General features: G+C 53.3%; 1 protein-coding gene across 2 annotated transcripts in view; it reads right to left on the minus strand.

Annotated features, from left to right (window-relative positions):
* Positions 1-415: 415 nt before the first annotated feature.
* The window catches only part of DLC1 (DLC1 Rho GTPase activating protein), a 101,925-nt gene continuing 76,876 nt past the window's right edge, over positions 416-25,464 (minus strand). The window contains exons 3-14 of one of the 2 annotated variants that reach the window (XM_009902731.2): positions 24,153-24,234; positions 17,374-17,437; positions 13,127-14,553; positions 10,731-10,907; positions 8,726-8,885; positions 7,781-7,979; positions 5,410-5,623; positions 4,627-4,741; positions 3,598-3,819; positions 2,731-2,948; positions 2,415-2,588; positions 416-1,476 (exon numbers count right to left, since the gene is read on the minus strand). In XM_009902731.2, coding sequence (XP_009901033.2) covers positions 1,356-1,476; positions 2,415-2,588; positions 2,731-2,948; positions 3,598-3,819; positions 4,627-4,741; positions 5,410-5,623; positions 7,781-7,979; positions 8,726-8,885; positions 10,731-10,907; positions 13,127-14,553; positions 17,374-17,437; positions 24,153-24,234 — 3,173 coding nt within the window. In that variant the 3' untranslated portion in view covers positions 416-1,355. Of the gene's footprint in view, positions 1,477-2,414; positions 2,589-2,730; positions 2,949-3,597; positions 3,820-4,626; positions 4,742-5,409; positions 5,624-7,417; positions 7,980-8,725; positions 8,886-10,730; positions 10,908-13,126; positions 14,554-17,373; positions 17,438-24,152; positions 24,235-25,464 lie in introns of those variants that run through there. The other variant, XM_054163202.1, reaches the window with a different exon arrangement.

Here is a 25,464-nt window from a genome sequence, read left to right on the forward strand (position 1 = left end):
AATTCCATCTTGCAACTCATTCATACCCTAGCCACCAAGTACATTTAGCACTCAGTACTGCACCCTGGGAGCAAAGCTTTACCTCTACAGTGAAGCCTGCAGAAAGACACCTTCCAGAGGACCTCAAGACTTCCTACAGCTCACACCAGGGGGCTGGATAGCCCATGGGGTTTAAAACACAACACACCCTCCCTCCCCACCTCCACCCCAAACCAGAGCTCTCCAAGTTGCTCCCATCCAGCTTCTGTTCCTGTTAACGTGCAGCTTGTAGGCAAACAGAAACAGGAGGGAGCAAGGCAGAGAGGTGCTGAGGCTCTTCTCAGCTACCTCACCCCACCTGCTGCTGCAGGAGCTCTGCCACCCCTCAGCAGCACAGCTCCAGTGCTGAATCTTCCCTTGAGCTGTTGGTGTAAAATGTCTGAAAGCTCCTTCAGACACGTAGAGGGTGTGCAGGTGGGAGGCAAGCAGCAGCCCCTGGTGGCAGGTGAAGAGCTGCCAGCAGTGGCTCTCTTCACTGATGCAGGGACAGTTCATGGCTAAGCTGCTGCACTGCTCACAAGTGCATCGCTTACATTGCTACACAACTGCTAAGCACTCCTACGAGATCATCTGGCTAAGGAGTGGGCAGCAAGCAGAGCAAGCCTCTTGTAACATCTGCTGAGGGGTTTTAACAAGGGCAGAGCTGAGGAAAAGGCAGTGGGGGAAGGATGGCTACTCCTGGTCCACAGGGCAGTCCCATTCTGGGCTGAACTGCACCCAGCATGCTGCAACCCACCCTGGTTGCCTATCAGTGTACCAGACACGTTTCAAGTTCCATTTCTGCTACCCTTTCACCCATGAACACACACACTCACACCTGAATCTCTGTGCAAACCTTTCTCTGCTGCCCTCAGTGAGAACACACTGAGGAGTACCAACTACTCCAGTGGATACACCAGTCCCTCGCCGTGCTACAGCCCGGCGGAGCCGGGGATCCCCCGTGGCCGGGAGGAGCCTTCACCACCTTGCACACTACAGTCTGCAGTATAGACTTTGCTTCTCAGAAGCAATTCAAACCATCTGTTCAAGCCAGCTAACAGGCACTAGACATTGTTTTGCTTGTTGCACAGTTCTCCTACAGATTCCAGTCAAGGTCTACACTATAGACCTTACACAGACAGGGAGCAGCTTCCAAGTGGATGGCGTGGCCAGAGTCCCACAGCAGTGCTCACAGCCAGGCTCTCTCTCCTGCTGTCCTCCCTCCACGCCGTGGCCTGCAGGTGGTTCAGCAGCCTGGGCTGCAGCGGAGGAGCCTCAGCTCTGGGGAATGTCTGCGTGGCTGAGGTGTGGAGCTCCTGGCTGTTCCTCTTCAGTAGTCACCTGGATTTCACCTCCTTGCCCTCAGGACTCTGATGACTGAAGGAGTCTCGTATCTTAACCACTTCAGAGGCACATAAGTGTCCAAAAGACTTGGTGTACCAGTCTGGCATGTGGCCCCTGGTGTGTGGAGAAAAGGCAATGGTGAGCTAGGTGCCAGGAACTCTGCATGCATTCTCTTAGTGCAAATCACACACACAGCCAGCTGCCTAAATGCCCAGCCAGGGGAGCTCCTTGGCACTCCTTGTTGCCCAGCTCAGCCCTAAGCCTCACTTAAACCCGAATCTACCCATGGTAGTTCTGTGAGAACTTGGTCCTCTTTCACTAACTTACATTCATTTTAATGTTGTCCTTTCATCCAAACACACCTGACAGAGGAAGGGGTGGGATTATATACCAAGTGCTATGAGGTAGCAGATACTAGAGGCTTCTAATGCAACCAACCGCAGCAGGGCCACAAACATGAGCCAAGGGCTGGAGCAGCTCTGCTGTGAGCACAGGCTGAGGGAGCTGGGGGTGTTCAGCCTGCAGAAGAGAAGGCTCTAGGGGGACCTCAGAACTTCCTGACAATAGCTGAAGGGATCCTGCAGGAAGGCTGCAGAGGGACTTCTCCTCAGGGTGGCTGCAGACAGGCCAAGGGGGAATGGTTTGAAGCTGGGGCAGGGCAGGGTTAGAGTGGAGCTGAGGAAGAAGTTGTTCAGCAGGAGGCTGCTGAGACTCTGGCCCAGGCTGCCCAGGGAGGCTGTGGCTGCCTCCTGCCTGGGGGTGCTGAAGGCCAGGCTGGATGAGGCCTTGAGCAGCTCAGGTGAGTGCAGTTGAGAGGTGTCCCTGGGCATGGTGGGGAGGTTGGAGGAGCTGAGCTCTGAGCTCCCTTCCAGCCTGAGCCATTCTGTGATGATTCTATGCTGAAGCCACTTTCCTGTGACGTGAGCATGTGCAAGCCTCTGACAGGTGTGTACTACTGGCTAAGCTGTTGAACTGCCTGAACTGTGCACTCAGTGCATGGGAACTGCACAAGAAGAGTTACCAGCACAGGAGGGCAAGGTGGGAATGCACACCTTAAATCAATTCTGCACATGTAGGTGAGCTTGGACTTTCCTGACCCGCAGGGCTCGATCAGGTACCGCGACAGCAGCACGTTGGCTCTGACGCCTGCCACCGCCGCCCGCTCGTGCTCCACCGAGGTTGCTAGGAGCACACAGGCTCCTTTGGGGAAGTTTGTCCTCCATGTTCTAAGGAAAAAAGAAAAAGGCCCACTCTGTAACAAACAGCAAGTCACAGAGTTGCAGTTATGCAGCAGCAGAGGTCTGCAGGGCGCAGGCAGGGGATGCTGCGCCTGCAGGGGGTAAGCACCACCACGCAGAGCTGCCTTACCTTAAGACAACGAAGTCCCTGGCGGGCTGAGGGGCCATGCTGTTCTGCACATACTGGTATATATCTGTCTGGCTGTCCAGAGGCTCGATCACTTTTGAATCTATGAGATCCTCATCCCAGAGGTGCTGCTCTTTCAGCAGCCGGTTCAGAACATCCTCCGGCAGAGCTGGGATCTCAACGGTGGTTTTCCACAGCCGGAGCGGGGGACCCTCACAGACCTGGGGAAGAGCAGCACAGGGGCCTCAGGTTGACTCTTGTGGACACCTTCTGTTTTGATGTTGGCTAAGTACAGCAGATTCAATGCACACTGTTTGTATGTATGTGTTGTGCTAAGCTTGTTGGAAGCTCAGACCAGGGCTGTTTCCTGAGCAGCCAAAGGCAGCTGCATGCTGGTTTCCAAATGATTTTTAAGTGACAGCTACCTTCTCCAGCCTAGGTCACTCTTGGATTGGGATACTACAGGAGAACAGCCCAACTTCCCAAGTTTGTTTTCTTGACATTTTAAAACTCACTGAAACACCTTTGTGCCAGTTCTGAGCTCTACAAGAGCAAGAAGCTGCCTTCCCTACTGCCTGCACAGTGGCAGCGCTTGGAGGCTTTGCATGCGGCTGAAGCTGTGCAGATGCAGCACAGAAACATTCCTGCACAGAACACCACAGCTCAGTGCCTGTCAGCTGAGCACTGCTCAAAGGCAGGCTGCTGCTAGTCAGCCTGCAACTGCATCAGAAGGTGAAGGGTTTTCTCCTGACATCTCCCAGCACAGTGAAGGTCTGCACTGAACCTTCCCCAGCATCCCTTGCCAGGAGCCTGCTGATGTTAAAGCTGAGCTGAAGCCCAGGGCTGCGGTGTGGGTGCTGGGCTCCATACCTTCTTGTAGGCCAGCTCTGCCTGCTCAGAGGTGGAGCAGCTGACCCAGCCTTTAAACTTGTCCTTCATCTCCTTCAGCAGGTCGTCCACGCAGTCCTGCAGGTAGCAGTGGTAGTCGGAGGGCTCTGCGGCGCTGCTGCCGCCGCGCAGCTCCTCCAGGCTGAGGGGCCGCAGGTCCTGCTCCATGTACGAGTTCCGGCCCCGGCTCATCTCTTCGGGGATCTGAGGGGTGACAAAGGGGAAATCAGCCACGGGTAGCTCTCCCCACATCACAGAGCCAGCAGCCTGGCAGCCACAGAAAGACCACTCCAGCAGGTTTCTGGGGGCAGTGCCAGGCTGTAGCCGGGGTTCTGCTCTGACACAAAGGACTCCCTCGGGAGGTTCTTTGTGTTTGCTGTGAGCTGCCCTCTGCTGCACGGCTCAGACCCATTCCCACACTGCAGTTCATCCTGCAGGCTGAAGGGAGGAGGGCTCAGCTGTCAGCCACATGAAGAGAGGCAGGCATGTCTTCAGCTGAGGGTTCTAAAAGGACTGGATGACAGTGAGGAAAAGCAGGGCCCAAGGTCTGTCTGGCTTTCTGTCCCAGGCCCTAAGGGAGCCTGCTTTAGCTCCTGCACACCCTCCAGCCCATGGCTTCACACTGGCACGTTCCAGAATGCTTTTGTGGCCTAGTGCTGCTAACTCCTGGGAACTGAAGTATAAACCAAGCACTGAAATTCCTGGAAATAACTTCTTGCTTTGTAATTAGAGCTGAAGTTCACAGACCCTCATGGCTGCACAATAAAAGCTTGAAAACATACTTCAGATGCAGCCCCAAACCTCACAAGTGCCTCATGCCTTTTGAGTGCCAGTGCCAACAAAGCAACTTCTCTTTTCTTCTGGCACCGCTTCCTCTTCATGTAGGCACCCAGAGCAAGATGCAAAGGCTTAAAAAAGCTATTCATGATGCATGAAGCTTTATTGCAACAGGCACATCCAAGGCCTGCTGGACAATATTCCAGCCACCAGCTTTGCACATGGCTGCTTTACCTGGAAGAGCTTCTTGCACTCGGCGATCATGTGAGCCAGTCCCTGGGTTGCAGCCAGGTTTTCATTCAGGTCTTTCTGGTCAGGTTTTCCCAGGCTTGGCTTTCTTTGCATCACCCTTCAGAGGGGGAAAGAGCACACACACACCCCCCCAGTTAGTTAATGCACAGAGATGCTTGCTAACAACAGTAGGATTCCCAAGCCTGCTGCTGATGCAGAGCAGCGCTTGGCACGCTGGCACAGAGCCCTCTTGCTGCTCTCTCCACACTCTTTGGACACCCTCCCCCCACCAGTTTATTGCTCCTTATGAACTTGCTGATATGTTAGCAAATCATAGAATCATTGAAGAGATCTCCAAAGCTCATCCAGGCCAACCTCCCTGCAGTCACCAGCAGACCAGGCTGCCCAGGGGCTCATCGAGCTTCACTATGAGTATCTCCAGGGATGAGGCCTCAACCACCTCCCTGGGCAACCTGTTGCAGTGTTCCACCGCCCTCATAATAACACCCAATCTAAATCTGTTACTCTGTAGTTTGAAGCCATTGGCCCTCATCCTGTCCCTGCAGGCCTTTGCAAACAGTCTCCCCCCGCTTCCTGCAGGCCCCCTTCAGGTACTGACAGGCTGCTACTAGGTCTAACAAAAGGTAGGATCCCACAGCTGTCTACATCCAGTACCCCGTGAGGTGATCACTACTGGTAGGGTCAGTCCTAGCCTGTGCCTGTTTCACATTGCCACAGCTGTGGTACCAGAGCAGCAGCGAGGAGCCCTGCTCCCCACAGACCTACCTTGGGGAAGAATTCTCCCTTTTGAGAGTGTTTAGGTGGAAGAGGGAAGGTGCTAAGCAGACAGCCAGGTTCGTTGGTGTCATCTGGTTCTCCTTCACTGCAGCTGTGACATCACTCAGGAAATAGAGGAGAATCTGAAGGACCTCCCTGTTCTCGTCGGGCAGAAGCATAATGGCAGCCTTGATAGCCTGGAGACGCTGATCCTTTGGCACATCTGCAGGGTATTAGCAGTGCTCTCATCAGCCCATTGATTTTCCACACACACAGCATGAATCCAGCCCAAAGCAAACTCCAGCTTCAAATACTTGACTGGAGGCTGAAGAGATTTCCTCCAGGATGCGTGCCATTCCGAGGAAACACCAAGGAATTTTGTGTTTTAACCCACTGGCTTCAACCTACCCTCAGCTATTTCCTGCCTCAGGAGAAATGCAAGCAAGGAGAAGCTGTGCCTAGGCCAGAGTTAATTTTAGATTCCATTTCACCAGCTCCATGCTCCTGCAGATGCACTAAAACGACAGGAGCCTGCAGTCAGGCACCGAGCACGCAAGCTCCGGTCCAGCCCGCTTCAAAATTCTTTGGCTTTCAAAGAAATTCAGCACATGGACACGTTCTAGAAGAGGTGAGCTAATGTTGGCCAGCAGATCTGCTCAACAGTGAAGTCAGCAAGCAGCCAGAAAGTGCTTTACCAAACACAGAGGCTTACTTTGCTGAGCAGTGGAAAAAGAGAGTCGATGCTGTGCAGCCCCATACCATCCAACAGCTCCTTGGACACCAGCAACAAACAGCCCCTGGAAGAGCCGGACCTGTGTCTTCAGGCAAGGCTCTCGCCTCCAAACTTGAAGGGGACGAAGAATGAAATAACCCAGATCAGACCTGCTGCTTCTAAAGGGATTTCCAACAAGCCAGCTCTGAACAAAACATCAGAGCCTGAGTGCTGCAGCATTTACAGCTCCACTAGCACCGCAGCTCAGGGCATGGCTCATGGCACACATGGGGCCAACAAAGACTGGTGCTGGCCTTGGGCTTCAGCAACTTTGTAAGGCAGCAGGTGAGGTTAGGAAGTGACTCTCAGCAAAGCTCCACTGCTTTCCACACTCTCAATCAGCTCAAAGCACAGCCAAGCCATGGGCACAGCCTGCTGCAGAGCAGCAAAGCAAAGGAAGATGTTCCTTGCATGGAAGCCAAGACTGCAGCTGCTTTGGGGCTCTTTGCTCTGCACAGAGGTAGATGATGACACTGCACAGAGGTAGATAACCCCACCACTTCTGGAAACTCCTCCTCAGACCTACTGTCTGTGAAAGGAAATGAATAGACACTTCTGCAGGGCTCTGCTGAACTTTTCCTGCCACTAAGCCACAGAGAGTGGCTGTCCAGGGTGTAAGGAAGTGGAGAGTCTGATTAACTTTTTCCATAAAGCTTCTTGAGAATGCACAGAGCAAGCCCCAGCGTGCACTGCAGGACGGTGTCTGCTTTGCCTTTGAACCATCACCTGCAGAGTGCTGAAGGGAGCTCCTGTAGCCTTTCTGTAACCATCATCAAAGGAAGGCACAAAATACAGCAAGGGCTCCAAGAGGCTGCTGTTTGCAGTACAATACTCAAGCACTGTGTCCGGTTCTGGTGTCCCCATCACAAGAAGGACATTCAGGCTGGAAGGGAGCTCAGAGCTCAGCTCCCCCAACCTCCACACCGTGCCCAGGGACACCTCTCAGCTACACTCAGCTGCTCAGGGCCTCATCCAGCCTGGCCTTCAGCATCCCCAGGCAGGAGGCCACCACAGCCTCCCTGGGCAGCCTGGGCCAGAGTCTCAGCAGCCTCCTGCTGAACAACTTCTTCCTCAGCTCCACTCTAACCCTGCTCTGCCTCAGCTTCAAACCATTCCCCCTGGGCCTGTCTGCAGACAGCCTGAGGAGAAGTCCCTCTGCAGCCTTCCTGCAGGATCCCTTCAGGTCCTGGCAGGCAGCTCTGAGGTCCCCCCAGAGTCTTCTCTTCTGCAGGCTGAACACCCCCAGCTCCCTCAGCCTGTGCTCACAGCAGAGCTGCTCCAACCCTTGGAGCATCTTTGTGGCCTTCTCTGGACCCTCTCCAGCAGCTCTGTGTCCTTCTTATGATGGAGGAAACTTTACAGCAGGTGATGGAGGATTTGGTTTTGTTCCCAAACCAACAGAGAAAGGTTAAATGAAGAGAACTTGCACTCTGAATGTCACAAAACCAGAACACAACAAATCCAGCCCTGAGGAGGCAGCCTATGAGCACAGCTGCTGGAGAAAGTCCAGGACTAACACACGCAGCACGTGTGGTGCCCAGAGAAGCACAGGAGACAGCTCCATCCTTGCTGCACACTTGCCAGCAGCCATAGAAAGTCCCCACTTACATTGGTAAATCTGTAAGAAGGTCTCAGAGAGTTTGTTGGTCATGAGAGGCTCCGGGAGGTCACGGAAGAACTGCTTCAGCATGTCAGCCACGTCGTAGGCAGACTGCCCCTCGTAGCAGACACTGTCTGTGCAGCTCTCGTTCATCTGCCGCAGAGCCTGGATCCTGGACTTGACTCCAGACTTCCTGAACAGCCCAACCTGGACACACAGGGAAAAGCAAAGGGGTTACATGGAGCCCAGGGAATCTGCGTGCTCTTCAGCTTCTCATCCATGGCTTCCAAAGCTTTCCCTGCACTCATTACCCATTTTGGCCTGGTTTGGCTTTGTCTTTTTTAGTGTGACCCAGAACCAGGAACACTTACTGCAAGCCTGGGCTGTGGGTGCTGCAGGCAGCTGGGATGGAAAGGTTTGGGTGCTGCAGGCAGCCAGGATGGAAAGGTTTGGGTACTGCAGGCAGCCGGGATGGAAAGGTTTGGGTGCTGCAGGCAGCTGGGATGGAAAGGTTTGGGTGCTGCAGGCAGCTGGGATGGAAAGGTTTGGGTGCTGCAGGCAGCTGGGATGGAAAGGTTTGGGTGCTTGCAGGCAGCTGGGATGGAAAGATTTGGGTGCTGCAGGCAGCTGGGATGGAAAGGTTTGGGTGCTTGCAGGCAGCTGGGATGGAAAGGTTTGGGTGCTTGCAGGCAGCTGGGATGGAAAGGTTTGGGTGCTTGCAGGCAGCTGGGATGGAAAGGTTTGGGTGCTGCAGGCAGCTGGGATGGAAAGGTTTGGGTGCTTGCAGGCAGCTGGGATGGAAAGGTTTGGGTGCTTGCAGGCAGCTGGGATGGAAAGGTTTGGGTGCTTGCAGGCAGCTGGGATGGAAAGGTTTGGGTGCTTGCAGGCAGCTGGGATGCAAGGCTGGGCTGTGGATGCTGCAGGCAGGTTGATGAGGGCACAGCAAGACCCACCTGGTCCAGGCAGTGGCTGCGGAGGTAGCGCATGGCCTGCTGGATGCTCTGTGGCAGGGGCTGGCCACTGCGCTGCACGTTCACTTGCAGTGGAACTCCAAACACGTTCCTGTCTTTGTAGTCTGGCACCTTTATCCTCTTCATAAATTTTGGTACTGCCCTATTTAAGCACAGGGGATGAAAAAAAAACCAAACCCAAACTAAACTTCTGGTGACCATTTGTCTTCTGCACTTCCAATAATCCAGTGAAAAGAAGGGAAGCACTTCAGCAGTCTGAACAGCAGTGCCAGTATAAATCAGGGCTGGGAAAGGGGGAGGAGTACAGAAAACAGCTCCTCTGATGGAGAGGCTTGACACTGGGGCAGTGTGCTGCCCAGAAGTGCTACTCTGTTAATATTAGTGGGACAAAAGCGAGAGGGTAGAGCTGCAGGGGCCAGATTGGATTGCAGCAGAGTCACAATGCTGCTGCGGTCAGTGACCCCTCATGAGGCTGCTCCTTTGGGTTTGGGCAAGATGGACATGTGAACAATGAGCTTTTGTATGGCAGCTCCTTGTTCTGCAGAGTCCTCAGACTGGGTCCACCACCCACCAGTGTGCAGAACAGCAGGAAACTGATGTAATACATTTGAGTTTGTCAGCTAAAAACTTCGGCTCTATAAACAACCCCTTGGAGGGACTCCCTTCCTTGTGGGGCCAGTGGCTGTCGTTACCCCCACCTCTCACTCCAGTTTCAACAAGCAGCCTTTCCATCTGCTCATGACTCCAAGGAAAGAAGTTACTAAATACCAAAGAATGATTTACCCCCAGGTCCCCCAGAGTATTGCCTTCATAAAGAGAGGTGGGGAGAAGGCGGCCACACTGAGCTCATTTTCCTACGGAGGGAGAGAAGCTCCCATCCTGCGCTGCCACGAATGGCACACAGGGAGATCTGCTCCACACTTCAGTACCCAGCCCAGCTAGCCAGGCAGTGCCCCAGCCTGACAGCTGCCTGATGTGTTCCACAGCAAAGCAGCAGCAGTCTGCATTGCCATGCAGCTGGTGGAGGGCATTATTGCTAGGTGTGTGAATAATGCCTCTTTGTCAGCAGCCGTGCCCGAGGAATGCGAGCAAACACTCTGCGAGCTCCAGCCAGAATCTGAAGCACGCAGGGCTAACTGCTCCATGCTTATTTCTGTCTTTCAGAACAAACAACTGCTGTATTTAGAAAGGCTGACATAATAACAGCCTTTGAACAGCAGGCACTTTGATGCTGGAGCTAAATACTCTCTGTGACTCCTGGGGAAGGGAGGAGGCTGGCCTGTGGTGGGGCAAAGAAAAGTTTTATTGCATCTTGTGCATCCTGAAGGTTACCCAGGTTGGGCTGCAGATGAAATAATAGAAGAGCTTTCTGTCTCTTTCTCCTGACAAAACCCCTTCAGCTGGCCTACAAACACCTGGCCACAGCAGAAACTGCTGCCTATAAAAAGTGCCAGCAGCCTCTCAACTTTTCTGCCCCTTGCCTCCGTCTTTCTTGCAAGCTAAGTGGATTGATAGCCCTCCACAGAAGGCAGAGAGGTTTTGGCTGGTGTGACACTGGGATCAAAGGGAGCTGTCACTATTTAACTACATAATCATACAGGGAAACCAATGCAAACACTTCAGAGCAACTTAAGGAAAGCAAGCCTGCTAAGATGTGTGGAGGTTTGTGCCACTGCTCCACAGCTGCTTCAATCACCAACCAGTCCTTTTTTTGCTCAGACGGTGCACATCTCCCTGCTCAGACAGCTGCCTGTCCTTCACTGCTTTTGTCCCCTCACCTGCCCTATCAACACATTTCTCAGGCCTGGTAAGATTACCCTTACACAAAGGTTTCAGCCCTGCCTTAGGAGGCCACCAAGCTCTGTCAGCACAGGCTGCAGGACGAAGTGCAAACCGGGACAGAGAGCTGAAGGGAGTCGCTGCACCTTTGCAGGAGCTGTTGGGAGGAGCAGAGCTGCCCTGCTGCTGCAGGCAGGCATGCCCTTACCAGCTGAAGCCGTGCTTGTTGGAAGGGGTGTACTTCTCCAGCAGGGCCGTCAGCTTCAGCAGGGAGTACTTCTGCAGCAGGTTCATCTGTGCCACCGACTGGCAGCTGATCTGCAGCGACGCCGAGCTGAGGCTGGGCCGGTGAGAGCTCTGGAAGCTGTGCCACCTCAGCTTGTGCCTGCAGACAGGGTGGGGGACAGAGACAAGACAGGTCACTGAAACAGCTCTGCAAGGAAATGGCCTCTGAGACTGCACAGGCAGAAGCTGCACCTTCCCTGCCTCACCTACTGTGATGCAGCACATGCAAGTGCCTCAGATGGCAATGTGCACTCTGAATGCACCTGGGCACAGCTTGGTGCCAACCACAGCCTCCGGCCCTAGCAGACACCCTGCGAGGGCTTCAGCAGCCTTCCTCTGAAACCCTTCCATTATTAAGGCAGTGGGAATCAGAAAGGTCCATTGAGAAAAAGGGTCCCCAAATCGTGACACACATCCAAGGGGCCCCAAGCGCTTCCTGGAGTGCCATCAAGTTTATACAAGCAGCTCTGGGTGCCTGCCCTGAGTGATTTGCACCAGCCTTAAAGAAGGACAAAGGGAAACAAGACCAGAAAGAATTCACAGAATCACAGAATTGGCCAGCCTGATCTAGTGTGGGGTGTCCCTGCCCATGGCAGGGGGACTGGAACTAGATGATCCTTGTGGTCCCTTCCAACCCTGACTGATACTATGATAGAATTGCCAGGGTTGGAAGGAACCTCAAGGGTCACACAGTTCCAACCCCACTGCTGTGGCCAGGGACACCTCACACTACAGCAGGTTGCTCACAGCCACATCCAGCCTGGCTGCAAACACCTCCAGGGATTAGGCTGCCACCACCTCCCTGGGCAACCTGTGCCAGGCTCTCACCACCCTCATGGGGAAGAACTTCCTCCTCACATCCAGACTGAATCTCCCCTCCTCTAGCTTGGCTCCGTTTCCCCTAGTCCTGTCACTATCCAACACCCAGAAAGTCCCTCCCCAGCTTTCTTGTAGCCCCCTTCAGATACTGGAAGGCCACAGTTAGGACTCCTTGGAGCCTTCTCTTCTCTTCAACTCCTTGCCCTCCTCACAATACAAAACAGTCATTCATCCCATGATACAACTCTGGGAGGCCACTGGATGTCCCCCAGACCCGCTCTGTGCTACAGCAATCAAGGGGAAGCAAACAAGCCTCATCTTCCCTGCGGAGGCAATGCCCTTGCCTGCTCTCAAGGACCAGCCTGCCCTGCCAAGTGGAGCTGTCTATGAGAGGCTGAGAGGCAAAGCTTTTCCTGCACGCTGACACAAACCAGAGCTCACTGCCACTCTTCTCCTAGCCAGCTTCAAAAATGAATAATCCCACTTGAGGTTCTTCTCCCTCCCACACACCACTGCAGTCTGAAGAATTATCATCTCTTACAGCGGCCTCAACACTGCTCCTGATGCTGCCTTGCTGACTCAGCTGTTTCTCAGCAGCACCTCAGGCTGAGCACACAAACACAGCTACCAAGAGTGGGAATCCCTTGTCCTGTAGTCTTCCACAAGTACTTGGGGGTGCTGCTGGAGGAGAAGCTCAACATGAGCCCCCAGTGTCCACTTGCAGCCCCGGGAGCCAAGCAGAGCCTGGGCTGCAACAAGAGAAGTGTGGCCAGCAGGGCCAGGGAGGGGATTCTCCCCCTCTGCTCCACTCTGCTGAGACCAAACATGGAGCTCTGGGTCCAGTTCTGGAGCCTCTGTTCCAGGAAGGATCTGGAGGTGCTGGAAGGTGTCCAGAGAAGGGCCACAAGGATGAGCAGAGGGCTGGAGCTGCTCTGCTATAAGGACAGACTGAGGGAGTTGGGGTTGTTCAGTCTGGAGAAGAGAAGGCTCCCAGGACTCCTAATTGTGGCCTTCCAGGATCTGAAGGGGGCTACAAGAAAGCTGGGGAGGGACTTTTTGGGTGTTGGGTAGTGACAGGACTAGGGGAAATGGATCCAAGCTAGAGGAGGGGAGATTCAGATTGGATGTCAGGAAGAAGTTCTTCCTCATGAGGGTGGTGAGAGACTGGCACAGGTTGCCCAGGGAGGTGGTGGCAGCCTCATCCCTGGAGGTTTTTGCAGCCAGGCTGGATGTGGCTGTGAGCAGCCTGCTGTAGTGTGAGGTGTCCCTGCCCATGGCAGGGGTTTGGGACTGGCTGATCCTTGAGGTCCCTTCCAACCCTGACAATTCTGTGATTCCACTGCCCTTGCCTGTGGCTGCCTTGGGAAGTGATGGGAACAGCAGGAGTGTGCTTGAATGGCCACAGCTTCTACTGCACCTATAGTGAGGCTACTACAGAGCCACTTGGGCTGGAGCGGAGCTTGCTGGGGCCACCCCGAGTCCTGCCGCCGGTGATCTCACCTGCTGGACCGCGTCAGGGATGCACCCACCCCAGAGTCCCTCCTGTCCTGCGTCCCTGCAGGCTCCTCTGTCTCGTTCAGAGAATTCCCCGTGCTGTCCAGGTCGCTGGGGGTCATCCGATCGTTGTCCACATCCAGGTGGATCTGCTTTGGGGAGGAAGGGCAGGGGGAGACAGAGTCGAGCGCCGAGTCGGAGTCGCCTTCGTCGGAGAACTTCTCGGACCACTGGTTCACTATCCTCTGCATGCCCTTGACGTGGTAGAGGATGTCGTCCAGCTCGGGGAAGATGTCCTCGTTCTCCAGGTCGGCCAGGTCGCTGGTGCTGGAGTAGAGGATGGAGCCGGGCACGTTGTCGTAGATGCTGAGGCGGCTGCCGACCGAGCTGGAGGAGTTGCGCCGCCCGCCCACGCCCAGCTCCTTGGAGCCGTCCGCGCCGTTCTCCCTGCGCAGGCTGAGGTGGCCGTGCCCGTGGAAGCTGCCCGTCCTCCAGTTCACGGAGCTGCCGCCCTCCGAGGGGCCGAAGCCGCCGTTGGCCAGCGCCTTGGGGAAGGTGCCGGGCTTGTGGTCCTCGGGGATGAGGAAGACGGCGTCCTCCGCAAAGCCGCCGCGGTTGCGGAAGTTCTGCTCCAGCACGTCGCCGAAGGTGGCCTGGTTGAAGGGGTCGAAGCCCTCCAGGTACATGCCCACCCTCTTGCTGTGCGCGCCCAGGCTGCGGGTGCGCGTGACGGGGCTGGGCGTGCTGACCGCGCTGCTGGTCTCGGACTGGCTGCTGCTGCTGCTGGTCTGGGTGGAGTTGGAGACGCTCCTCTTGCGCACCAGGGGCAGGCTGATGTGGCTGCCGTTCAGCGCCGAGATCTCCACGCAGTTCAGCCGCTTCAGCTTGTCCTGGTCCACGCTCTCCTGCAGGATGGGCCCGCTGATGATGAGGCCGAGCTTCGAAGGGGCTTTGCTCTTGCTGTGGTGAGAGCTCTTGATCTTCAGGCTCTCCATCCTCTTGAGCAGGCTCTTGGTTTTGGACTTGGCGTTCTTCTCGCTGGGTTTGGTGCCGAAGCTGAAGCTGTTCAGCTCCCGGGGCGAGGGCAGGCTGCCGAAGGAGTCATCGTTGGCTGCCAAGTTGCTCGAGGAGCAGACGCTCACCACCGAGTTTGTCCTGGTGGTGGACGCCTCGCTCTGCAGGGTGGGCTGGTGGCTGCTGGTGCTGCTGATGCTCAGGATGGAGGCCACCTCCTGGCGCTCGCTGAGGTCTGTCAGCACGCTCTCGCTGCTTGCTGCGCTGCTGAGTGGAGGAGCCTCTGGGGAGGGGGCGTTCGAGTCCTGCTTCGGAGGGAACACGTCGAACTCTTCAAGCCTTGACCACCTCTTGCTGTCCCTCTGAAAAGTCCATTTGCCACTTATTGCACAAGGTTCATCTTCATCTGAATCTTCACTCTGCAACAAAGGAGGAGGTTGAGACACCGCTGGTGAGCTGCCCTGACGGCACAGGGGGCTGCATTTAAATACAATGCTCACTGCTTTAGCGTGGCCTTGCTCTCGCTGCATCTGAAGGGAAAGCACTCTCCTGCTGCAGGGAGAGCAAGATTAGGCCACAAAAGCCATCACAGGACAAGATAAGGCGGGGCAGGCAACGTGGTTTAACAGATTTTGAACACAAAAGATACAACCTTCACCAAGAGAAACAAACAACACAAGCTGCTGGAAACTGCCCTCTCCTATCCATAGGCTTTTAATTAATTGGTCACAGTGGAGAGCCCTCAGATCTATGGAAATTCCTGGCATGCATAAAATTTTAAAGTGGAGTCAGTGAGGGGCTGGGGTCCCTCTGGAGTCTCTCCAAAGTTGCACTCTGTTGATAGTGGCTGTGCATTTATACTCCTCTGAGCCATGAGGAGATGTTTCTCATGCACTGAGTTATAGCAGCTTCATTCCTCACCCCTTTGGGACGTCAGGGGGGGTCTCCTCGCTCTGACTAATGAGATAGCAAGAGGAGCTCTTGCACCGCATGAGTGTGATGCCTCCAGGCTCTGCCCTGGTCCACTCTTCCTCCCACAGGCTAGCAGCTAACATCTGAAGAATGTCCTGGGCAGTTTCTACCTGGGCCTCGCTTGAGGCAAGCTTTAACACTCACAGATAGCAAGCAGCAAGAGCTCCCTGGCCGTACTGCACGTAGGTAAGGGGTAAATAACATCTCCACCGATGATGTTTGAGGTATGAGTAATGCCTGGGGGCACAATTAAGTGTACCACACTTGCAATCTTCTCATACAAACACAGAAAGGGGAGGATCCTGGGGGTGACATCTTTGGTTGTCCAAGCACGTGGGAAATGTCGTGTTGGAAGAGTGAACCCAGCGAAGAGGCTCTGCTGCACCACCAGCAAACCCCCAAGCCAGCTCTGGTGCTGAGTAGGAAGCACTGACTGAGTTGCACTTCAGCTGTTTAGATTGCTGTATTTTGAAAACAAACAGACAGGGCCTGCCCCAAGCTGTAACTGTTTGTGTGCCAGGAACACAGCCATGGGCTCCCAGAAGAACAAGAAAATTAGTACCATTTCAAGTATGCTCTCTATGCATCTTTTAGCTGACCCTCTCCTAGGGTTTTGGTGTTTGGTTTGTTGCTGCTGAGGTTTGGGGGTTTTTGGTAGCACATTTCATCAGCTCAGGCAACTCTGTGAAACCCCTGATTTATGTTTTACAACCAAGCACACAGGAGGCACAGAGCAAGCATCACTTTCTTTGTTTCCCAGCTCCCACAGACTACTTCTGCTCATGGCTCAGATGAAAACCTCAAGGGACTGCTTGCCAATTGGAACTTCTCAGGAGAGAAAAAGTGATCTGAGGCTGCCAGTGGATAGTAATGAAGGTTTGGTAGTGAATGTGGTTTGACTGAAAACAAACAAAACAAATGAGCCCTTGCAAAGATGTAAATGCAAGCAGAAGGGAACAGATTTCTGTCAGCACAATTTTTCCCTGTGTTAGAATGTTCTGAAGGCTAAGCATTGACTTGAATGAAGTCAACACCAGAAGGGAAGAGGATCCAAATCCATCTGCCAGAACATGGGTGGTGAATGAAATCAGGAAGGACTGAAACAAAAGGTAACGTCCAGCCTCTGGAAGATCCGGGGTTTGGAGAGGAAGCAGGGTCTGGGCTGGCCTCTAACAGCAATCCTGAGCATTTCAGAGCTAACAAGGGCCAGGAACAAGGAGGAGAAATCTTCTGCTGGTCATAAATGGCAATCCAGCTCTCTAGCCTTACTGTTAAAGAGTTCCTCCATCTGCTGCCTCAGAGTGTTATCTTCTGGAGCTCGGATGCTCTTTCCAACATACCACAAACAGACAGGGACAGAGGGGATTAATTCCTGGTAAACAATCTCAGAGCATTTGTATGCATTCTTCTTAAGGGCAGGGCAGCATAGTATTGCCTTAGCTCGGTCATCTTTATCTGCAGTTGTCATATCCCAGGGGACAGCAGCAGCTCCTGATCCCTCCTAGGACACACACAGCGTTTCAAGACCACTGTTGAGTGGTACCTTACTAGCAAACCCCACAACTCAGCTTTCTGTTGGTGCTACCCTATGGAAATTAGAGTAGGTGCTCCTTTATTTCTCCGTGCTCCACAGGGATCCTGAAGATTCAGGACACAGCTTCCACTGCTGCTGAGCTCCCTGGAGACGTGTAAGCCTTCTGAAAAGCACTCAGTAAATATGCTGCTTTCTTTTTCAGCCTTGCAGTTAAAAAGCAAGGGAACAGAGTGGGCAGCCCTGCAAAGCATTGGCTCTCCTTTGCACAGCCTAACTGAGCCTGTCTGCCTCCCAACAACACAATCCTAATGTGGTGGCAAAGAACCAAAGCTGTGAAGGTGATGCCAGTGATGACACCCTAACACTCGGGTCAGCTCACCACAGCTGGTCAGGATGCCCTCCACAAAGGCTGCTCTTTACAATCCTGCCCAGGGGCAGGCACCACTACAGCATGAGCGACCTCACTGGCAGGCAGAGCAGACCAGTGCCTTTCAGACTGGGAGCAGCACCCCGGGCAAGAGCTTGCTTGGGGAATAACCTTCACCCTCAGGCAAGCCCTGCAGTTTTCACTCACTGAGAATGCAAAATGAAAGGTAAGCGGAGTCCTGACTGTGTGTCCTTGCCAGATTCTTCTCGGGTGTTCTCCTAGACTGCAGCTCAGCACTCTGCTGGAGGGTCTTCCTCATTTTCAGTAACATACAAGGCTGTAACAGAAGAGGTTAGAGGCACTTACCCTTTTCCTGTGGGGGCTAATTTCTAGCTTCATCACTGCACATTTGTTCAAAGTATTCAAGCGCCTGCAAAGCAGAGGAAACCAGGGTAAGAGAAGGCTCCAGCGTTTTGACACCAGGCTATTCCGGTTCAAAAGCTTCTCTGAAGGCTGTCTCAAAACTGCTTTGCATACAAATAGCCACAAGCAGAGCTTCAATTAGAGCACTAATTATACTTAACCATTAACCCACCACATTTGGCTGTGTTCTATCTTCAGAGGGAGAGGTGGATGACTATTTGTCACAGCTACCTGAATCCCAGTCAAGAGAAGCGGATGGAAACTCAGAGCAAGTTGAGTAGTGCACTCTATCCAAAGGAGCTCAAACAGCAGACATCAGAACCCTGAAACAATCAATCTCAACAGACTAAAAATAACGGGGAGAGTTCCTTACCTGACACTCTGTACCCCTGTCCGTCTGAAAAACTGCACTTCCTAAGCTAAAACCTCCCAGAGGAAACTCTTTCTCCCCTGGTTGGTGCCTATGTTGTTTGTGCAGATTACTTTCAACAGAGTCCCCAGTTAAAAACAAGAAGGCAACTCCCCAGGTAAGTAAAGACCAAGCCAAAACAACAGAAAACAGAAGACAGATTTGATTTGGTTTTCCTAAACTGCAGGGGTTTTGTATTTAAAAATGTCCTCAAGGCCCAAAATCTGAACACCAACAAATTGCTGCAGCAGTGGTAGCTAACAGCCTCCTCCTGACCTGTGGTATACTCTGAAGTACTGCATGCAGGTCTGTAAGCATCCCTCTGCTCCCCGAGGAGTTAATGACCCGGTAGGTGTCCTCTAAACAACAACAACAACTCTTTCTTCTCCCTGCTGCCCCAGCAGCTCAGCGTGCAGGGCTCTGAACAAACAGCCTAAAGCAGAGCAAAACTTGGCACTGTTAAACAGGCAGCTCCATGGCGATCTGGGCACAGCTAAATGAGAGCTGCTTTGGTGTCCTGCCCCTCTCCCAGCCCGTGCCTCCCAGAAACTGCTCCAGCATCTGCCCCGGTAAAAGGAGGCGAGAGAGAGGCTGGCGCTGGGGCAAGGCACAAGGCAGCAGTGTGGGCACGGCGCAGAAGGCAGCAAAGCTACAGCAGCAGCTCCGTGCAGTGCTAGCCTCTGTCTCTACTTCCACTCCTGAGGCTGTACCGTGGGGTTGGATGAGGAGACTGACGGAGCTGAAAGCTAACCTTGCAGGGCTATGCTGGCTTGAATTTCCCTCAGGCCAGTTCCCCCAGCTGCACGAAGGGCAGTGTGTGCAGGGGGGTGGGCAGAGGAGCAGAGCCAGCCCTTTCCTCCAGCCAGACCGCAGCCCAGCTTCCACAGGAGGAAAGCTCAGCTTTAAACCCCTCGGTGAGCCCGAAGGAAGCTGTGTCATTTTCACACGATTCATCTGAGCAGAGTGTAAAGGAGAGCCTGTAGCAGCAGCTTTGGAAAGCTAAAGAGAGAACTGCTGACTGGCCCTGCTGCTTCAGATGGGTCTTTTCAGATGCATGGCGTTTGTAACTTGAAGATAGAACATGGATGCACAGCAGAATTACTGCTCCCCTCTCTGTCCCTCAGCCTTTCATGCAGAGGATTGGTTGCAGATGGTATTTACACAGGGCTTGGTCCTGAGGCCATCAAAGGAAACGGAAAGGCTCCTGCTGGTGCTCTCTTGCAGCAGTGGTGCAGCTTGAACTATAATTAGACCCAGCCACAACACAGCAGAAAGGAGGAGAGCTGGAAGAATTGCCATGGGTCACGGAGCAGGGCAGTGGCAGGTTAGCAAAGTCATCCAGGTCTCTCCATTCTCATCTCTGCCCTGACTTTGAAAGGCTGAAGGCTCAGCCCTTCTGTGGGTAGATGCACAAGTCCAGCTTCAGAGGAGCTGTTTTTCTGGTGTGGATGAAGGGTGGATGTCCCAGCTACAACAGAGGGGGAATCTGGGGGTTCAGGAGGCCACACAGCAGCAAAGAGCCACCTCCCTCTCTCAGCTACAAAAACATTCTCCTCTCAAACTCCTGGACCTCAAGACCAGGGAACATTAAACTGGTTCCAGTTCTGTATTGTGTAACACTTCACAAATTTCACAGTGCTGCAACCTTTGACTTATGCAGCAAGAAGTTATCACTGAAGCCCTGCACCAGGCTTTATCTAGCTCCAGCCTGTCTGACTGCTAATAAAGACGATCTCTGATTTCACAGAGATTACGTCCCCAGACTTTTCTCCTACTCAAATGAAACCCTGACATTGGTGCAAAAGGGTAGAGCAAAGACCTCTGTTTCCACAGAGGGTGTTTAAGGAAAGAGAAAACCTCCCAGCACACCTCAGAGGAGTGAATATGAAGGCGAGATAAGGTAACCCCTGATGAGAGAGGTTAAATGCAACAGCAGCCAGGCAAGGAGAGGCTCTGTTACACATCTGACCTGATTTCATCACAGAACCAGCTTCCTGAGTGCTCTGCAGCCACTGCCTGGGGTCTGCAGCTTTCATTACATGCATCACACATCCTGCTTTACCTTATGCCCCTGTTCAGCAGAGCCCAGCTCCTTGAGGACACTGAAAACAAACAACAATATGCAAAGCTGCCTTCCTCCCACCTTGGTGGGGCTGCAAAAAGCTAAGCCTGGCGAGTTTAGGCTTTGCCAGGGTGAGAGTTACCTACACAACCATCCTGAACCTTCACATGGGCTTCACAGCACTTTGAAAGCACCTAAGCACACATTCGTTTTCTATCCAGCTTCTCACCACACTGATGCTTGTCAATGAGCCCTGATTCTCTTACTGCCTCTGGACCTTCTCCTTTGGATAATTCCATTCCCAGGTATAAATTCAACTTTTTTCCCTGCCTCATTCTTTAGCTCTGTCTTGTTCTGCCCAAACCTGTCCCAGTGGCATCTGCGTGAGGACAAGCTGGGAGATGAGGGACCAGGCAGGACTGCTGCAGGCAGCACTTACAGCCACTTTTACCTGCTTATATTAGCCTCAGTTTCTGCAGTGCCTCACCCACTGGCACTTTTCAGTCTGGAGAGGAGAAGGCTCCAAGGAGACCTTATTGTAGCCTTCCAGGATCTGAAGGGGGATACAAGAAAGCTGGGGAGGGACTCTTTAGGGAGTCAGGGAGTGATGGGGGAGGATGGAGCAAAACTAGAAGTGGATAGATTCAGATTGGATGTCAGGAAGAAGTTGTTCCCCATGAGGGTGGTGAGAGACTGGCACAGGTTGCCCAGGGAGGTGGTGGAAGCCTCATCCCTGGAGGTTTTTGCAGCCAGGCTGGATGTGGCTGTGAGCAACCTGCTGTAGTGTGAGGTGTCCCTGCCCATGGCAGGGGGCTTGGAGCTGGCTGATCCTTGAGGTCCCTTCCAGCCCTGACAGTTCTGTGATTCTATGATTCTTGATTCCTTCTGAAAGGGCAACTCCCAACTCCATTACACCTGTAACTAAGGGCTGGTACAAGGCTTTCTCAGCTCACTGCAGCAGGCAGCCCCTCTGCTGGCCCCTGGGGCACACCTGCAGGTTCTACCCTGCAAAGCTGGCCAGCCCTCTGCTCACCAACTGACAAGCAGTGAATGCTGCTCCTGTGAGCCCATTACAGCCAGCGCTGTGGATGAGAAGTCCTCATGGTGAGAGAGCTTAGGACCCTCTGGTGTGCACAGTGTGGCATTGTTGTAGCTATGGGTGAGGAGATTCATCAGGACTCCCACCACAGCTTCTTATGTGGTTTGTGCTTAGCAACAGCCCTTAGGAGAAGAAGTCTGTCTCAGGGTTTTGTTTCACCAGCCCATGGTGCAGCCAATTGTCCTCTGGAGATAAATCCCCAGTCGCTCTGACAGCAAGGCCAGCAGTGCCTTGGAGCATCCCAGCAAATCAAGAGCCATCACTCTTACATTTGTAGTTCTACATTCCATGCCAAGATCAATGTGTCTTAATCAGCTCTACTGTCACCAAATGCCATTGCTACCTCTGTTATTCAAGGCTCAGCTCACTTTTCACTTCAGATTTTCCCATAAAAATCTTAATTGGGTAACCATTTTTATCTTCTACATTTAGAAATGCATTAGACAAAATTGCTTACTACTCAGCTGGTTTTAAAGTGGCATTTGTTTTCCTGCTTCACAGAAGGGCTCAGGCTGGAAGGGAGCTCAGAGCTCAGCTCCAACCTCCACACCATGCCCAGGGATACCTCTCAGCTACACTCAGCTGCTTAGGGCCTCATCCAGCCTGGCCTTCAGCACCCCCAGGCAGGAGGCAGCCACAGCCTCCCTGGGCAGCCTGGGCCAGAGGCTCAGCAGCCTCCTGCTGAACAACTTCTTCCTCAGCTCCACTCTAACCCTGCTCTGCCTCAGCTTCAAACCATTGCCCCTTGGCCTGTCTGCAGACAGCCTGAGGAGAAGTCCCTCTGCAGCCTTCCTGCAGGATCCCTTCAGGTGCTGGCAGGCAGCTCTGAGGTCCCCCCAGAGCCTTCTCCTCTCCAGGCTCAACACCCCCAGTTCCCTCAGCCTGTGCTGACAGCAGAGCTGCTCCAGCCCCTGGAGCATCTTTGTGGCCTCCTTTGGCCTCACTCCAGGAGCTCTGTGTCCTCCTTCTGCTGGGGACACCAGAACTGAAGGCAGGACTGGAGGTGGGGTCTGAGCAGAGCCCAGGGGCAGAATCCCCTCTGCTGCCCTCCCTGCTGCTTACATTCATGAGATTATTAAACAATTATCTGCAGCACTCCTCAGATGAAAACTGTCATTTAAAATGCTTCAAACTCAAAGAAAAATAAAATCACTGCCACAGTGACTGCTGCAGTCTTTTTAAAAGCAATTCCTTCCCATGCAGTAATTAGCAGAAGGTAATCGGCACTGCTGGCAGGGCACTGGTGGTTGTACAGCACAGCTGATCCTCCCCACAGCTCACCCACTGCTTCCTTCCCACCCACCCTACCCAGTGCTCATTCAGCTGTGCTCAAAATGCCAATAACCCCACAACTAGTCTGATGATCAGGCAAGAAACAGCGATAGACTGAAGGGCTGTGACACAGCTCCAAGTCTTCTGCTAAGTAAAGCTCTGTGCTGTTTACACACTGGCCCTGGTGTGGGTCCAAACAAACCCAGGCTTGGGGCAGCAATGCAGCGTTCCAAGCCCTGTGCCTTCCCCACCTTTTTAATGAGCTTTACAAAGTTAAAGGAGGTGTGGGGAAAAAGCCTAATCTGAGGGTGAAAACGCTGTGCTAATGTCCTGCCTTTGTCTGACACAAATGGCAAAGGGTCAGGCTCAGACAACTGTGATGATTGTTTTCAGGTGGGGTCTGAATGCCTCCGGAGAAACTTCAGCTGCAGTTTGAAAGTTACCTCATAAAAGGTGAGTCTGATACAGGAGCCCCAGGCTCCAGAGTGAGATAGTTCAGCCTTGACCATCTTTCTCTCCAGCTACAGGAAGACCACCAGTGGATTCCTATGCATACTGCACAGGAAACAACTGGGAATGGAAGAGGGCAAGTGGTGCTTTTGCAGTGAGCAGACTCATTGAAGGCACTGAAGTTTCCAGAGTATCTGCACAGCCATCCTGCAGGGCACAGCCTTCCTTTCACCAAGGAGAAGCATTCTGCTACCTTTCCTTCCCCACAGAAACCAGCCACCCAGCTTAAAAGCATTCTTGCTGGTGAGCACCAGGCTCAGCATCTGCTGCCTTGACTGTGCTTTGTTTCCCTGGCAAAGGCAGACCATGCTCCTGGGAACCAACACTTACTGCCACTGCTGTGCTTTCTGTTCAGGGACTTCCCAAGCTGCAGAGTTCCACACAAATAAGCAGAGCAATGAACACATCTTAATATGGACGAACAGGTGCCCAGCATTTGAGTAGGGCAAACCCTGAGTGTGGATTTGAAACCTGAAGGACATTTTTCCCCTTCCACTGACTGGCCAACAAAGCTGGTCCCTTAGTTTGAAAAGGCTGTTCATGTTCCTGGAGAGCTTTACATTCCAGCCCTTCTCATTCCCTTCCAAGTATGGCAGTGATGGTACTGCAAACCTAGCCCCTTGCTCACAGGGGTGCTGTGATCCATTACAATCACTGCCACTGCAGTGCTGTCCCTGCAGTGTCCCAAAGCATTCACTTGGCAGACAGTCTGGAAAGCTGCCATGCTGGAGCAGAGGAGCAGGAAGCTGCAACTGCTTTCCAGCAGCAGGAGACAGGAGAGGTTGAAGGCATTTTTTAATGCCATGTAAGACTGTGGGCTCAGAGCAGAGGAGGGAGCTGATGGCACAGCACACACTGAAGTGGGACAAGTGCCACCTGAGGCTCTTGGAATCCCTTCTCTGATCAGATTGGTAATGCTGAGCCTGTTGTTCCACAGAAGCACCCTGCCCCATGCCAGCAAGTCTTGCTCACTCTCTCTCTACCCACCCCTCCTCCTGCCCCTGCAGCCATCTGTGAGGTCCTGCCACATCCTTCACACCTGCTCTGAACTCCATTACACCTTTCCAGGGGCCCATTTAATTTACTAACCCAGCAGAGGACTATGCAGACACTTTATGCAGGCTGAGTTGAGCTGCTGCTGGGGGGAGCCCACAAATAACACAGATAAGCCATGGGAGCACATGGCTGAGGGCAGGCCAGGCTTGACTGGTGATAAACTCAGAGACTGGCTGCCATGCAGCCATACCCAGGTTCCCTGAGGGCTGCAGGAGGTCTGCAGGATTCAGGTGAGGCTCTGCTTTGCCCAGGTTATGCTCTCAGTGACACAGGAAGGGTTTTGCTTCCAGCTGCAGGGATTTGCTCTCACCTACCTGCACAAGGCCTCGATAGCATCTCTGTCCAGGAAGTCGTGCTCCCGCTTGACCAGGGCGATGTCAATTGGAAAGAGGAGGTCTGCAGGAGCAGAGACAGAAGGAACCCAAATCAGCCTCATTCCCAGCAGTTACTTATTGCAGATCAACCAGCTGCCTCCAGCTGGCCTCACCACCATCCTGTGCCCTGCACTTCTCAGGTAAACACAGGCTACCACCCCGGGCGTCAGAGCCGCTGCCCCTTCCCGTGCAAGGGTTTGGTGTGCAGCTCTGACAACCAAAAACCCACCTGCAAAGTGGAGCAGTAACAAATGAGCACAGCAGAGATGAAACAGTGGGGAGGAGGCAAATGCCAGCTCCCTACCCAACGTCAGACACACAAATTGCCTGGGGCTAGCTTGATTTAAACTGTACAATCGCCATCAAAGTGCTAGCACCTCGCACCTGAGGGCAAAAAAGGTCAGTCAGCTCCAAGCCTCTGGGAAAGCAAGGCAGGAGAACCTCCTCAGCTGTTCATCAGCTACTTCCAAGTTTGACATTGTTACAGCATTAATGAGACATGGCCTGAAAGCAAAGCAAGCCAAGCTGCACCAGGCTGCCTCCTCTCCTCAGGAGATGATTTAGGTAAACAAGCGGCAGCGAGGGGGAGGGAAGGATGCTGGCAGAGAGCTGAACACTGATTACAGCTCTAAGGCAGCAACCACATATATGTTTTATTTGCTGTCCTCCACAGATTCCTGACTGTCATAGAGGTCCTGATCTGGCATTCCTTGCACAGCCCACACTCCCACCAAAGCCACTGGGTGTTAAGGGCATGCAGCAAGGCGAGGATATACCCTGCACATCCTGCTGCGGCTCCAAACACCTCTCCTGGGCCAGGCGATTTTAACTTCTGGAGAGAGGGAAAGAATGAGCTGGAATGGAGAACAGAATGGGACTGCTGTGAATGTGTGGACAGACAGCTGCTACTTCTGGGTTTTCTGATAACCTCTGGAATGCTTTGTCCTGATTTTGCCTCAGGAATAAACAAATGCTGCCATACTCTGCCAAGCACAAGGAGCTCTCTCGATTCTACAGCAAACTGACAATTCAGCACAGCAGCTGCCCAGGGCTCACTGATTAATCTGCATTAGATGCACACTGAGTGGGGGGCACTCCATCTAGGTGAGCTCTCAGAACACCAGTGCTAGAGTCCATTCATCCACAGGTCTCCCCTTCACTAACTGGAGTCCAAGGTGCAAGCACAAAGAGTGAGCACACCCAGCTGGCATCTTACACTGGAATTGCTGGGAATGCTGGCACCTTAGGATGC

Source organism: Dryobates pubescens, chromosome 1, assembly GCF_014839835.1.
Source record: "Dryobates pubescens isolate bDryPub1 chromosome 1, bDryPub1.pri, whole genome shotgun sequence".
NCBI lineage: Eukaryota > Metazoa > Chordata > Aves > Piciformes > Picidae > Dryobates > Dryobates pubescens.